This window comes from Triplophysa dalaica, chromosome 13 (assembly GCF_015846415.1).
Source record: "Triplophysa dalaica isolate WHDGS20190420 chromosome 13, ASM1584641v1, whole genome shotgun sequence".
NCBI lineage: Eukaryota > Metazoa > Chordata > Actinopteri > Cypriniformes > Nemacheilidae > Triplophysa > Triplophysa dalaica.
The window spans coordinates 569,083-584,427 of NC_079554.1; the positions used below are offsets into that span (position 1 = coordinate 569,083).

The 15,345-nt window shown below is 40.9% G+C and overlaps 1 protein-coding gene across 1 annotated transcript in view; it reads left to right on the plus strand.

Annotated features, from left to right (window-relative positions):
- The window catches only part of lama2 (laminin, alpha 2), a 194,595-nt gene extending 181,544 nt beyond the window's left edge, over positions 1 to 13,051 (plus strand). Inside the window, 11 exon segments of the mRNA XM_056763746.1 lie at positions 3,884 to 4,032; positions 4,106 to 4,282; positions 5,313 to 5,487; positions 6,777 to 6,889; positions 6,976 to 7,165; positions 7,352 to 7,510; positions 8,262 to 8,415; positions 11,594 to 11,724; positions 11,794 to 11,820; positions 11,822 to 12,017; positions 12,152 to 13,051. Coding sequence (XP_056619724.1) covers positions 3,884 to 4,032; positions 4,106 to 4,282; positions 5,313 to 5,487; positions 6,777 to 6,889; positions 6,976 to 7,165; positions 7,352 to 7,510; positions 8,262 to 8,415; positions 11,594 to 11,724; positions 11,794 to 11,820; positions 11,822 to 12,017; positions 12,152 to 12,306 — 1,626 coding nt within the window. The 3' untranslated portion in view covers positions 12,307 to 13,051.
- Positions 13,052 to 15,345: the final 2,294 nt, after the last annotated feature.

Below are 15,345 nucleotides of genomic sequence, written 5' to 3' on the forward strand. Positions count from 1 at the left end.
CTGTTTTAAAAACTTTTGATCTTACTCAGCATGTACATGCACCCACACACAATCGTGGGCACACTCTAGATTTACTTATCAGTAAGGGTTTAAACATTTCATCGATTGTTATCAAGGATTTAGCACTGTCTGATCATTTCTGTATTTTCTTTGATATATTGATCTCTCCTGCCACTGAAGCTAGGTCTGTGTCTGTCAAGAAGAGATGCTTAAATGAGAACACTAGTGTACTATTTATGAATGCTATATCCTTAACACCAAGCATATCTGCAGACTCTGTTGATTTTCTCCTTGATTCCTTTAACTCAAAAGTTAAAACTGTAATTGATGATATTGCTCCTGTGAAAGTCAGGATGAAGAGTGGCAGACAAAAAGCACCTTGGAGAAACTCAACAGCAGTGCAAAATATGAAAAGACAATGCAGAAAAGCAGAACGCATATGGCGGAAGACAAAACTTGTAGTCCATTATAACATCTACAAAGACAGCCTACATGCTTTTAATATGGAACTAGGCAAAGCTAGACAGACTTTCTTCTCAAATATTATAAACAGTAATTTAAACAACACACGCACTCTTTTTGCTACTGTAGAGAGACTGACAAACCCGCCAAACCAGATTCCCAGTGAAATGCTCTCAGACAACAAGTGCAGTGAGTTTGCCTCTTTCTTCTGTGAGAAAATCAATAATATCAGAAAGGTGATCAGCACATCCTTGAGTTGCCCTGGGGTTAGACAGATAATCAAACCACCTGAGAAAGTTGTTACTATGTCTGACTTCAAAGAAATTGATGGCACAATTTTGGAAGAAACCGTACAACACCTTAAAACATCAACCTGTTCTCTTGACACCCTTCCCACATCATTTTTCAAAAGTGTGTTAAACAGCTTAGAAGCAGATCTTCTAGAAGTGGTAAATGCCTCACTTCTCTCTCCCTGAAAACTGCAGTTGTAAAGCCCCTCCTGAAAAAGAACAATCTGGATAAGACCATATTAAGCAGCTATAGACCGATCTCAAATCTTCCTTTCATAGGCAAGATCATTGAAAAAGTTGTATTCAATCAGCTGAATAAATTCTTATGCGCGAATGGATACTTTGACAATTTTCAATCTGGTTTCCGACCACATCACAGCACAGAGACAGCGCTCATAAAGATAATAAACGATATTCGCTTAAATACTGATTCAGGCAAATTATCAGTGCTGATACTACTCGACCTCAGTGCTGCATTTGACACTGTCGATCATAACATACTTCTTGACAGGCTGGAAAACTGGGTGGGGCTTTCTGGGATAGTCCTAAAATGGTTCAGGTCATACTTAGATGGGAGAGGTTATTATGTGAGTATAGGAGATCATAAGTCTGAGTGGACATCCATGACATGCGGAGTCCCTCAAGGCTCAATTCTTGCGCCAATCCTGTTCAACCTGTATATGCTCCCAATGAGCCAAATAATGAGAAAGAACAAAATTGCTTACCACAGCTATGCAGACGACACACAGATCTACTTAGCTCTATCGCCTAACGATTACAGCCCCATTGACTCCCTGTGCCAATGCATCGATGAAGTCAACAATTGGATGTGTCAAAACTTTCTTCAATTAAACAAAGACAAAACTGAAGCAATTGCATTTGGAAACAAAGATGAAGTTCTCAAGGTGAACGCATACCTTCACTCTAGGGGTCAAACAATTAAAAATCAAGTCAGGAATCTTGGTGTGACACTAGAGTCAGACCTTAGTTTCAGTAGTCATGTCAAAGCAATAACCAAATCAGCATACTACCATCTGAAAAATATTGCAAGAATTAGATGCTTTGTTTCCAGACAAGACTTAGAGAAACTTGTTCATGCTTTCATCACCAGCAGGGTGGATTACTGTAACGGACTCCTCACTGGCCTTCCCAAAAAGACCATTAGACAGTTGCAGCTCATACAGAACGCTGCCGCCAGGATTCTGAGCAGAACTAGAAAATATGAACATATCACACCAGTCCTCAGGTCTTTACACTGGCTCCCAGTTAAATTTAGGATTGATTTTAAAGTATTATTACTGGTATATAAATCATTCAATGGCCTAGGACCTCAATACATTGCAGATATGCTCAATGAATATAAACCCAACAGATCACTCAGATCACTAGGATCATATCAGCTAGAAATACCAAGGGTTCACTCAAAGCATGGCGAATCTGCTTTTAGCTATTATGCCAGCCGCAGCTGGAACCAGCTTCCAGAGGAGATCAGATGTGCTCCTACAATAGTCACTTTCAAATCCAGACTCAAAACGCATCTGTTTAGCTATGCATTTAATGAATGAGCACTGTGCCAATGTTCGTCCGACTGTCTGTACTGTACTGTATTTTACTTTTATAAACTGTTTTAATTACTCTTATTTCTTTTTATTATTTTAATTTCTTCTATGTAAAGCACTTTGAATTGCCACTGTGTATGAAATGTGCTATATAAATAAAATTGCCTTGCCTTGCCTTGCCTTGCCTTGCATACATACACAAACATACATACACAAATGTAGCTAATGCACACTCCACAGCCACATTTAATGCACTGTGCACACGCGCGCGCACACACAAATGCAGTTGATGCGCCCTGCACAGATGCTTTTAATGCACAGCACACAAATCCTGCTGATGCACCCCGCACACACACACACACACAACCACACACAATCCAGTTAATGCACCATGCACATCCGCATTTGATGCACAACACACCAACTTTGTTAACGCAACACTGCTGCAGTTAATGTACTGCACATAGATGCATTTAATGCCTATTGATGTCGCACACATGATGTCTGGGTTGCCACGTATACTATAATATACAGCCACGGGTATATTATCTGTGCAGTATGGTTCAGTGTAGTGAGGTGATTATGGGTAAATTGCAGAAGTCTAGGGAGCTGTGGCCTTCAGTACAAGATCATAGTTAATCCACAAGGTTACACGGGTCTTATAGCTCATAAAAGAGATTTATTACACAGGTGAGGTTCTGCTCTTCTGCAAACAAAAGTTGATCTTTTTTGTTACTGGCTCGACAACAGGCCACCGGCACAATGATCATTTTAATTAAAATATGACTTCCTTCATCTTTGTCAGTAGTGTCTTCTTCTTATTTCTCTTCGGCTCAGCTCAGGGGCAGCACATCAATTATGTGGTGGGACTGTAGTAAGCAGTCGCCGCGGTAACCTCCCCATGATACTCCGTTTGTAAAAATAGATTTACAATCCGCCTTTTTGATGGATTGCGTCCAATTTGCGATAACCCTCCCGGGAGAGGGTCCTGGACCGCCACCTTTTAAAAATCATTATCGCTCGTAAATTAAGTGGGTGTCATTTTGCTTGAGTGCGGCTTCAGGAGGCCAAGGGTTCGCTGCACCGCTCCTCATTCATTTCTCCAATTTACAGCTTGGTCAGGGTCACCTGAGATGCGTGCGCGCTGCCTGAACGCCGCTGTTGGCTCGGAGATAAAAGCCTGCAATTGCATCTCTCTCTTCAATTCCAGTGCGAGGGGAAGAGAGGGCGAGTGTGATCTCAGAGCCGTTGGTGCGATTACTGATCTCGGCCGCTCCCTGCCAATATATTACTGGGCTGCCATTCTGAATATATGCACATTGACATTTTGGTTCTCAAAGGCTCTCGTTTGTTGAAAACAAGCTTTTGACATTTTCAAGATATAAGGCTTTTCTCCATGTTGTTGTGGGTGACAATGCTGTGTGCTGTGCTTATTGTTGCTTTAAAGACAAATGTTAAACGCTCTCTGGTTTTAAAGTCACTTTGAGAGAGAAGTCAATGTTAAAGTCACACAGAGATCTCCTCGAGTCACTTCAAACCTTCATTCACTTCCTTTGTCTGTCTGTCTGTCAGCCCTACCTGTCTGTGCATCTGAATAAAGGAGCTCTGGAGGTGCTGGTCTTCATGGGCATGAAGAATCCTCGCCGAGCCATCAGAAAACCAGACCGAGGAATACTGCATGATGGAGTAGAGCATTCACTGCGCATCCAGAGACAAAGAACGTAAGTTCAGCTCCATCTCTCTCTAACTCTCTTTTTCACTCTTTAGTCTGACAGAAGACATGTGTTTGTGTAGATCTTTCTCTGTCCAGGTGGATGAAGAGCCTGTGATACAGCAGACGTTGCTCAATGATCATCCGGTCAACATTCATCGTCTGTTCATCGGTGGAGTTCCATCTGATGTGGGATCAGCTCTACAGAGGGCCAACGTGCCGTTTGAGGGCTGCATCTGGAATCTTCTGATCAACACTGTGTACGTCAACTCTTTGACATCTTACATTCACCTTTATCCTGACAAATAAGCGAAAAATTCAAGAAAAAAAGTGCCAGAGAGCGACCATTTTTGGCTGCATGGCTCCATAAAGAACATCCAAAGGAAGGTTTCTGTTTCACAAAAGGTTTTTCTGAAGTGTACAAAGACATTTTGATTATAAAAATGAAGAAAGAAATGGTTCTTATTAGTTTTTAGTAAATGGTTTGTTTGGGAATCAAAACTTGATCCTTCATTATGAAGAGTCGTTTCTATCGCCTTCATTAAAGTCCCAGTGAAAATCAAGTCAATGTCAATTTTTTTATGAAATATTTCAGTGTGTATAGTAAACAGTTTATCAATGTGGGTCATTCTCTTATTAAAGTTTGTTTGTCCTCATAATCTTTAGTTAATTTTCCTGAAATGACTTTCTATCTTAGAAGAAGTATCTAGAAGTAACTAGATCTTAGACATTACTCCATTAACTCCTCCCCTTCAGCTGTCAGTCAGCTGCCAGTTCCATTTCAGAATACAACGGTTGTTTTTATACATCCAATCAAATTACAGTGAAAGATGAAAGCTACGTCCACTATTTTTCTCATTCAAAATTCCATTTCAGTCAGAAATGCCTTAAAGTACAGAAGTAAAAACAATCGCAACTTCCCGTTCACTGGGACTTTAAAGGTGTCATACATTGTTTATTTATGTTAAAATATTTTTTAGCAGCTGTAATGGTGGATATAGCAGACGGCGTATGATTTTAATGACATGTACATTAGTGAGAATCAAATCAAGATCAGCTCATGGTCAGGGAATCAGCAGCTCCTAAAATCTATGAGAGGTCACCTTTAACATGAGCAGATAAATGTAGAAACCGCTGTAATGAGGTTTAGAGAGAGAGAACGCTCTCTTTTGACATTAATAATCACAGTTATTCTTTCTCTAATGAGGAATATGAATCTCTGTCAGTAACGTGAAGCTGAATGTTCTTCTTCATCATCCTCTGGTCGTGTCTTGTTTCTGTCCGCTGCAGGCCTGTGGATTTCTCCCAGCCCGTCGCCTTTGAGAACGCAGAGATTGGTCAGTGTCCTGACTTGGCTCCACCCCCTTCCCCACCTGAGGAGAAAGAAGAAGAAGAGGAGGAGGAGGAGGAGGAGGAAGAGACTCCGCCCACGGCAGCAGTGAAGCCTCCACCTGCATCTTCCACGGTATGTCCTGACAGACACATCCTCATCTCACCCTGGAACAAAACATGCTTTACCGTGCACTGAAACTTTGTATATTTTGTACGATTGTGAGACACATTTCACGCTGTACATCATTCTAGTTACACCCAGCTCTTGAAGAAACTGAGTTGGGGAAAGGCTTCCAGGGTCAAAGGGGTCTTGAAGTCAAAATTGCTGTAGAAAATTTCCAAATTTATTAGTAAAAGTGTTTTTAAGTTCTTTCTGTTTGATGATGATTTACTTCTGATTGTTCATGAAACCAAGAAATGATTCAGCTGGATAGTCCAGCATCCAAACACAACATTTATCATCAGGATCAGTGATGGACTGCTTGCATTACACAGCATGATCTGATTCTTATCTAATCAACCATTATAGACAAATAACTCTAAAACCTGTGATCAGAGAGAGAGAGAGAGAGAGAGAGAGAGAATGAGAGAGAGAATGAGAGAGAGAGAGAGACTGGACAGAAACAACAGCTCAGCAAAGTAAAGTGGAATGCTATCTGTCACTAAAGAGAGAATATAAAGTGTCAGAATACCTCACAAGCGTATCAGACCCTAAACTAAGAAAAGTGTTGAGCATGTACAGACTCAGTGATCACCAGCTCACTGTAGAGACGGGACGGGCAGACACAGACACACATGGACACACACACACACACACTGTGTGTGTGTGTGTGTGTGTTTGTGTTAGTGAGTGTGATTCAGCTGTGATGTGTGTGTGTGTGTGTGTGTGTGTGTGTTTGTGTGTGTGTGTGTGTTAGTGAGTGTGATTCAGCTGTGATGTGTGTGTGTGTGTGTGTGTGTGTTAGTGAGTGTGATTCAGCTGTGATGTGTGTGTGTGTGTGTGTGTGTGTGTGTTTGTGTGTGTGTGTTAGTGAGTGTGATTCAGCTGTGATGTGTGTGTGTGTGTGTGTGTGTGTGTTTGTGTTAGTGAGTGTGATTCAGCTGTGATGTGTGTGTGTGTGTGTGTTTGTGTTAGTGAGTGTGATTCAGCTGTGATGTGTGTGTGTGTGTGTGTGTGTGTGTGTGTTAGTGAGTGTGATTCAGCTGTGATGTGTGTGTGTGTGTGTGTTTGTGTTAGTGAGTGTGATTCAGCTGTGATGTGTTTGAGTCGTGCTCACAAGCTTCTCCTCTGGCGCCGTCTACAGGCCGTTAATAGAAACATTTGGACTTTCATACACACGCCGAAGGGTTTTTGGTGTCTTTGTCATAAGAAGAATATGTCTGTGTGGCGTGCGACTGTCATGTGTCGTGTGTTGTGTGCAGGGCTTGTGTGCTGCTGAAGCAGATCCTGTTGTATTGCAACTGGCCAAACAGTTCGGTCTGTCCAGAAACAGTCACATGGCCTTTGAGTTTGATGATAGAAAGGTGAAGAACCGGTGAGTAATCTTCATCATCATCCTCATGTGTGTGTTCTGATCTTTAGCTCCTCATGTATGACACACGTGTGTTTGTGTGAACGCAGGTTGATCATCGAGTTTGAGATACGAACAGAAGCAGATTCTGGTCTGGTCTTCTACATGGCCAGAATAAATCACGCTGACTTCGCCACCGTCCAAGTGAAGGAAGGAAGGGCTCATCTGAGTTATGATCTGGGCAGCGGTAACACCTCCGTCAGCGTGCCGCGTGTCATCAATGACGGAAAGTGGCACAAGGTTTGACCGTCCTCAAGAAATACTCCAGAAAAAACTCACATTATTTTGAAATGATCTGAATGAGTGAAGTTGACCTGATGCTCACCAGCGTTATATCGGTCTTCATCTGAGATCTCTAGGAAAGAGTTTCTCTGTGTGTGTGTGTGAAGTGTCATGTGCTCTCTGTGTGTGTGTGTGTGTGTGTAGATCCGTGTGTTGAGAGACAAGCAGAACGGAACTCTGACCATCGACGGCCATCACTCCAGAAACACAACCAGTCCAAAGCAAGCGGATATTCTGGATGTTGTGGGAATGTTGTATGTGGGGGGTTTACCTCTCAATTACACAACCAAACGCATCGGACCTGTGAGTACACACACAACAAACACACAGACACAAACCACCCACAAACACACATGCACGCGCAACAAACACACACGCACACCCACACACATTACAAACACACGCACACAAACACACAAGCACGCACACAGACACACGCACACACCCACACACACATGCACACACACAAGCACGCACACACCCACACACACATGCACACACAAACACGCACACACCCACAAACACATGCACACAAGAACACACAAAAAAAACACTTCCACACAAACACACACACACCCACCCACCCACAAACACACATGCACGCGCAACAAACACACATGCACACCCACACACATTACAAACACACGCACAAAAAACACACAAGCACGCACACAGACAGACACACGCACACACCCACACACACATGCACACACAAACATGCACACACCCACAAACACATGCACACAAGCACACAAGAACACACACAAACACCTGCACACAAACACACACACACCCACCCACAAACACACACACACACACACAACAAACACACACAAGCACACATGCACACAAACACACAAGCACACACACAAACACACACACACCCACCCACCCACAAACACACACACAACAAACACACACACAGAAACACACACACACACACATGCAAACACACGCACACAGACACAGACACAGAGAGCACACACAAACATACACACAACAAACACACACACACACACAAAACCTTGTGAACTGTGTGTGGGTTGTGTTACAGGTGTTGTACAGCATCAACGGCTGCATCAGGAACTTCAGGATGTTAAATCTGCCGTTGGACATGGAGAAGCCCTCCTCCAGTTATCGGGTGGGCACCTGCTTCGCTAACCCACAGAAGGGAACTTATTTTGATGGCACAGGGTATGCCAAAGCCGGTAAGACTCCACATCGTCACAGTCTGTGAAGCACACGAACTAAACTCTGAATCTTTTGTAATTGCTTTCAGTAACATACATTCAATGACCACATGATAAAATCCTGAAACACTCACATTTATCAAACGCTCACACTGCTTTCAGAAGGGTCACAGACACATTTAAAAGAAGAGGATGGGAAATGACCGTCGTTGTTTTGAAATATAGCAAACTTTAGCTAGGCTAAAGCTGTTACTTTAGGGTTAGAGGTCAAATCTGAAGTGTTTCATGGGATTTAGGCAACAAATAGGTGCATCTCAAATAATGACAATATCATGGAAAAGTTCTTGCATTTTTTGTAATTTAATTAAAAAAAAGCTAACTTTCTTATATTCTAGATTCATTGCAAACAACCTGAAATATTTCAACACTTTTTTATTTTAATTCTGATGGCTTTGACTTACAGTTTTGGAAAATAAAAATTTCAAATATAAAAAAATATATAAAATCAATTTAGTGCTTACAGTTTTTCTCAATTGTTTAAACACATTTCTTGATATTATGGCTCCTTTTCTCTGAACTCTAAACACAAATCTATAACATCTCACCAAATACCCTCAAAATCCTATTTTCAGGTCAAAATGAAGCTCTCCATTCAAAACTCTTCACACTTGCCTGACAAACAAAACTTTCCCCCAGACCTGACACACAAACCCTCAGAAACAATCACAATACAACATTCATCAATTCAACACACTGTTACTAAAAGCTCTTATTGATTCAAGAATAGAGTCATTTGACAGCTACGTATCTATTTCAATATACAACATAAAATTGTGCAGATACAGCATAATGCAACAATGAGCTTTATACACTACTGTTACTGTAAATAATCTTAGATGAAAGTTGATAAAAGACAAGCAAAAACCAAAGAACAATAAACTGGGTATGCAACACACTACAAAATATAAAAGCACATAAATAGACGTCTATATGTTCTTCAAAAATACAGAACATGCAAAAAATGCTACAAATAATCTTGACGATCACAGATTAGAGGATGTTCACGTGCTACAGTTTACTGGGTCCAGAATAGTGAAATGTCTCTGATATAAAGTGTGTAGTGTGATGAGACTGTATGTTGACTGTAAGTATAAAGTCCAGTAGATGATTGTAGGATGAGCTCCTGTTGATATGATCCTCAGATTCTCATGTGTGTGTCATCAGTTTTGACACTGAATGTTCACTGACTGATAAATGTGTGTTATTAGAGTTTACATCTAGACACTTCACTTCATTATATTGTGTGTTTGTGTCTTCTGAATGAGAACATGCTCAAACCTTTGCAGAATGAATACAAGTGGGTGTGTTGTTCTGTGAATGTGTTTATTGTTGTCAGAAAATTGTGAATTGTGTCATAAATCACGTGTTAGCCATAAAAAACTGTGTTAAGTTTGTTGAATTGATAAAGTATGAATGGCAGGTAACTCATGGGCTAGTTCAGTTGATGAGGAACAGCAGTGACTTGACAATCCTCCACAAGAAGGGTAAGTCGCAGAAGGTCATCGCTGAATCAGTGCTGATAAAAATATATTCATAGAGAGTTGACTGACTGGAAAGAGTTTGGTAGGAAAGGGTGCACAAGCAACAGTGACGACTGCAGCCTTGAGGAGATTGTCAGGAGAAGGCCATCAGAGCTTCACGAGGAGTGGACTGCGCATCAACAGCCACAAAACACAGACGTCTTTAAGGAACACTGCACTTTTTTGGAAATAGGCTCATTCTCCAACTCCCCACAGAGTTAATAAGTTGAGTTTTACCATTTTGGAGTCTATTCAGCCGATCTCCACGTCAGCGATAGCTCTTTTAGCACAGCTTAGCATAGATCATTCAATACAAATTTTGAAGGCGATGCTACTGGTCTAATTGGATTGAATGATCTGTGCTAAGCTGTGCTAAAAGTGCTTTTGCCAGACCCGGAGATCAGCTGAATAGACTCCAAAATGGTAAAACTCAACTTATTAACTCTCTGGGGAGTTGGAGAATGAGCCTATTTCCAAAAAAAGTGGAAATGGGCAAAAGCGGTCACATGCCTGAACCAGAACCAACATTATTTCAGATGAAAGTACATTTTGCATTTCATTTGGATATCAAGTTCCCAGAAAATGGAGGAAAAGTGCAAAGACACAGAAGTCCAGTGTGAACTGTCCATAGTCTGTGATGATTTGGGTGGTCATGTCATCTGATGGTGTTGGTCAACGCAGCTGTCGACAAGGAGATTGTACAGTTCTTCATGCATCCGTCTGCTGACAACCTTACTGTAGACAAAACCACAGTGGCAAATCTACTTCTGACCATGATGTCCTGCGCTTTATTGGCCAGCCAGCTCATCTGACCTGAACCCTATAGTGAATCTATAGTGTTTTTTCAAGTGGACGTTTAGAAACATCTCATGAGACAATCCAGACCAGCTGGAGGATCATGCAGTAAAGAACATGGGCTTCAATAACACCTCAGCAGAGCACAGACTGATCTTCAGTCACGCCACATTAAAGCAGGAATCCCTGCAAAAGGGATTGACTGCATCATTTAACATTCTTTGGAGATCTTGAACATTTCTGTTTTGTAAATCTTTTTTGGATTGGTCTTTCAGAAAATAAGTCATAATTACCAAATTTAAGTAAATAATTACTGTAATTAAAGTAAAGTAAATACTGTTGAAATATGAATCTGGGATGTGAGAAAGTTAGATTTTTTGAATGAAATGATTTTTAGATGTGTCTGTAAATTTAAGTTTCAACTTTACCCCATTGGCAAACACTTTGTATTGTTTTAAACATAATTTAGATTTTTAGAAAACCAGAGTTAAAGTGATAGTTCACTCAAATATGAGAGTTGACTCACCCTCACCCTTGTCATTTCAAACCTTAATGACTTTCTTTCTTCTGCAGAACACAAAAGAAGATATTTTGAAGAATGTTGCTTACTGGCACCCATTGGTTTTGTGTTCATGCAATAGAAGTGAACGGGGTCCAGTGCTGTTTGGTTACCATCTCGCTTCAAAATATCTTCTTTTGTGTTCTGCAGAAGGAAGGAAGTCATACAGGTTTAAAATGACAAGAGGGGAAGTAAATGATGACAGAACTTTCATTTTTGGGTGAACTGTCACTTTTAAAGTGTGTGTGTTTTTTCTGTCCAGTGGCTGCATATCGAGTTGGTAATGATGTATCTGTGGATCTTGAGTTCCGGACATCCCAGAGCAGTGGAGTTCTGTTAGGGGTCAGCAGCCAAAACATAGATGGACTTGGTATTGAACTTGTGAGCGGAAAGGTATGAGCGAGAGAACATGTATTTCTTTTTGTGTCTCTTCTGTTTATTAAAGTGTGTTTGTTTGTGTAGCTTCTGTTCCACGCTGATAATGGAGCAGGGCCGCTTTACAGCCATATATGAGCCTGGTCAGGGGGCGGGGCTTTGTGATGGACAGTGGCACACTGTCTCCGCCCATAAGCTGAAGCACCGCCTTGAGCTGATTGTGGACGGCAGAAAGTCTGAGGCAGTGAGTCGTGATCCTCAATCGCCCTCTGCTGACACCAATGACCCTGTGTATGTGGGAGGGTACCCCGGTGCGTCAATCAAACTCTCTTGTCTATGTAGTGTGTGTGTGTGTGTGATTCTATGAGTTGAGAAGAGTCACAGATCAGTTAAAGAGCAGTTTTGAGATGATTTGACTGAAAGCCTTTCGGTGTGTTTTTTGCAGACGGTCTGAATCAGTTTGGACTCACCATAAACACATCATTCAAGGGCTGCATGAGAAATCTGAAGATCACTAAAGCTGCCAAGACCCTCGAGGTGCAAATGAACAAAGTCCTGGAGCTCAGAGGAGTTCAGCCTCTCACCTGCCCTGCTGCATAAACACACACACCAACACAAACACACATGAAAATAATCAGTCAATCATATATAAATCACATGCAAAAGTACAGACACCAAAACTGTGTTTAAAGGGACAGTCCACACACATTTACTCACCCTCCTGTCATTTCATACCATGTAAGGCCTTTGTTCTGATGAACACAGAGAAAGTCATTTGAGTCATTTTTAGTTCTGGGATATCATCCACTACCATAGCAGAAAACAAATGCCAGTCAAAGTTTGTTTTCCTAAATTCTTCAAAATATCTAATTTTGTGTTCAACAGAACTACTATGGTAGTGGATGATGGCCTAGGAATGTCATTTGCTGACATTCTTCCAAATATCTCTCTTTGTGTTCAACAGAACAAAGAATTTGAAACATATTTGAAACAACCTGAGGGCGAGTAAATGATGACAGAATTGTCATTTTTGGGTGAAGTATCCATTCAAGGTCCGTGACAATTATGCAGCTCAACTGAAGAATGATTCATGAAGAGTAATAGATGAGGTTTTATTTGCCGTGTTATTCATCTGAACACCTGCATGTGGAGTTAATTTCATGACATCATCAGTGAAGATCATTATACATCACATCCCATCACAACACATGGAAGCAAGTGTGATGTGAACACATTATAGATTTGATGTAATCGAACTGAATGTTTATCATCAGTGTGTTTTATTTTCTCAAATGTGTTTGTTTAGCATGAACTGAATATTTCAAAATAAAGAAATCTCCCCTGCCACGTGTTTCCTTTAAACTCATTTCACCACAGACCTAAACTCCTCCTGTGTGCTTCTTCAACCCCTTATCCCTCAAGACTTCAGTGTAAACTCTGGGTTTTGTGGGGAGTGTAAATGTTGCTTCATGGCAATTCCAGCGTTATGGACGTGACATAAAAATGCTCAGAGAATGAATTTGTTTCAAATATTTTGAATCATCTGTTTATATTTTACTGAACCTTTGTTGATACATCAAACAAGTTGTCTAATCAACAAATAATGTCAGTCTATGAAAAAAAATATAGCAAAAAAGGGAAATAAACATGTGTTATGTTTGTGACAAAAAGGGACGCGGTTTTGGGAGACGATGAACTTTGTAGGATTTCTGTGAAATAAAATGCACAATCCTGAAGCAATAATACACAATGAATGGAGAAGTGATGTCTCTTTATAGAACATCAAATAATGACTTTATATTCATTTTCATGTGTTCATTTATGAGGAATATGTAGCTTTATGGATGTGACAATCCTGAAAATGACCTTATCTGACTATGAAAAATCATGCACTAAAAATAATGATTCACTAATTTGAAGAGAGATCTCACATGAGTATATCAACCACCAAATGTTCAAATCTGTGATGTTACCAAAGTAAAAACCGCTGGTATAAATGTGGTAAGGTTGACATTTTCATGGAATTACTCTTACGGTCACATTTACTGTCAGTTTTTACAGTTTCTTTGTGTTGTGGGCTGGACCCAGATGGGTGACGTCATTACAAATCATGTCCGACGTGATTTCCGCCTGGAACGGGATAAAATGGCGGACGGCCGGTCAGATAGCAAGGGTGCGCATAGCTGCCTAGCGTGACGCTTGCGAGTAGCTCTCGTCCGGAGTTATGTCATTTTCTTTTCGTTTTGTTTAATTTCATTTCTTTAATTTTCTTTGTGTGGAGGTTCGGAGGTAAAGGCTTCGGCGCAGGCTATGGAGCAGTCTTAACTCTGTGTGTCTTAACTCATCTAGCGTTGATCTGTGAGGATGATAATGATTCTGTAACAAATTCCCTATGTTAGCTGTGTTTCTGAGGTGGTGTGTGATTACTACATCGGAACAATCTTAATTATTCTCACTGAGACCGCGAGGTTCTCATCTGCTGTGCGACGACGGGATCTTCTTAGAATAAAGAGACTTGTAAAGAACCATGCAGACTTTCATTTTCTTTACCACTGTTTTTGCCAGTACTAAAATTTGACATGTTTTGTCTTTCTTAAAAGTTTATTCTGTAGCAATTTCTGTATGTTCTATTTCTTTTCTATTACTTTATTGGGCTGTAGCCGCTATTATGGTGTATGAACTCTCCCTTGGCCGCTAGAGGGTGGTGTACTGGAGTGTCAACACGGATTGTGGCTTGACTTGTGATGATTTGGGTGAGATGTGTGCAGTGACTTTAGGATTGGTTTGCACTAACACGTGCCAGGGGTTGTCGTACATCAACTCTGCACTCTTGTCTATCTGGCCCTGTTAGCTGGCTACAGCCTATTAATTATTTTGCTTTTTGTTGTTTCTTTATTTCATGTATTACATTTTGTGTGTCTTGCCATCTTAGACAGGTGTCCGTCTTATTTAATAAATTGTAGTTGTGTACCAACCCAGAGTCCTAGTCTTCATTCCATTGACAACCTTGAGCGGGCATATTGCCTGGATAGGTATATAGGGTGAATGTGGACCTTATCACATTTGTTAAAAAATGTATTCTTGTAATATGAAATGAACACATCTTTGGCAGGATCTAGATTTGATGTCAAAGCACAGACCTCAGGATGGGTTAGAAATATATATATTATATATATATATATATATACATATATATATATATATATATATAATATATAAAATATGATATTATTGATTTAAATGATGTTAAAGAGCAGCTGGCAGCTGTTAAACTGATAAAGGAGGAAATACATCGTGATATGGCCTCAGGTGACACGAGCACTATTATAAAAGCATATAAAGAAAACAGCCACAGCTCTTTACTAAAAGTTGCGCCTGTTATGAAAACTAGCCAAGCTATCTGCAAGGGCGATATGGGGGTTCCAACGGACATTGACCCATCACAGCAATGCCGCGGACCGTCCAGGCTCCGTTACGCTCACCTAAGCTGTCTCCGATGGGCGGCAGTTGACCATCCATAGCGGATCCACGCATTAGCTTGCAGAGGATGAGATTTCCATCACAGCATCAGATAGCGACTTTCTGGGATCAGACGCTGATGTCTCCCAGGAGCTCCCGGCTTTCATCGGTTAAGCCCAG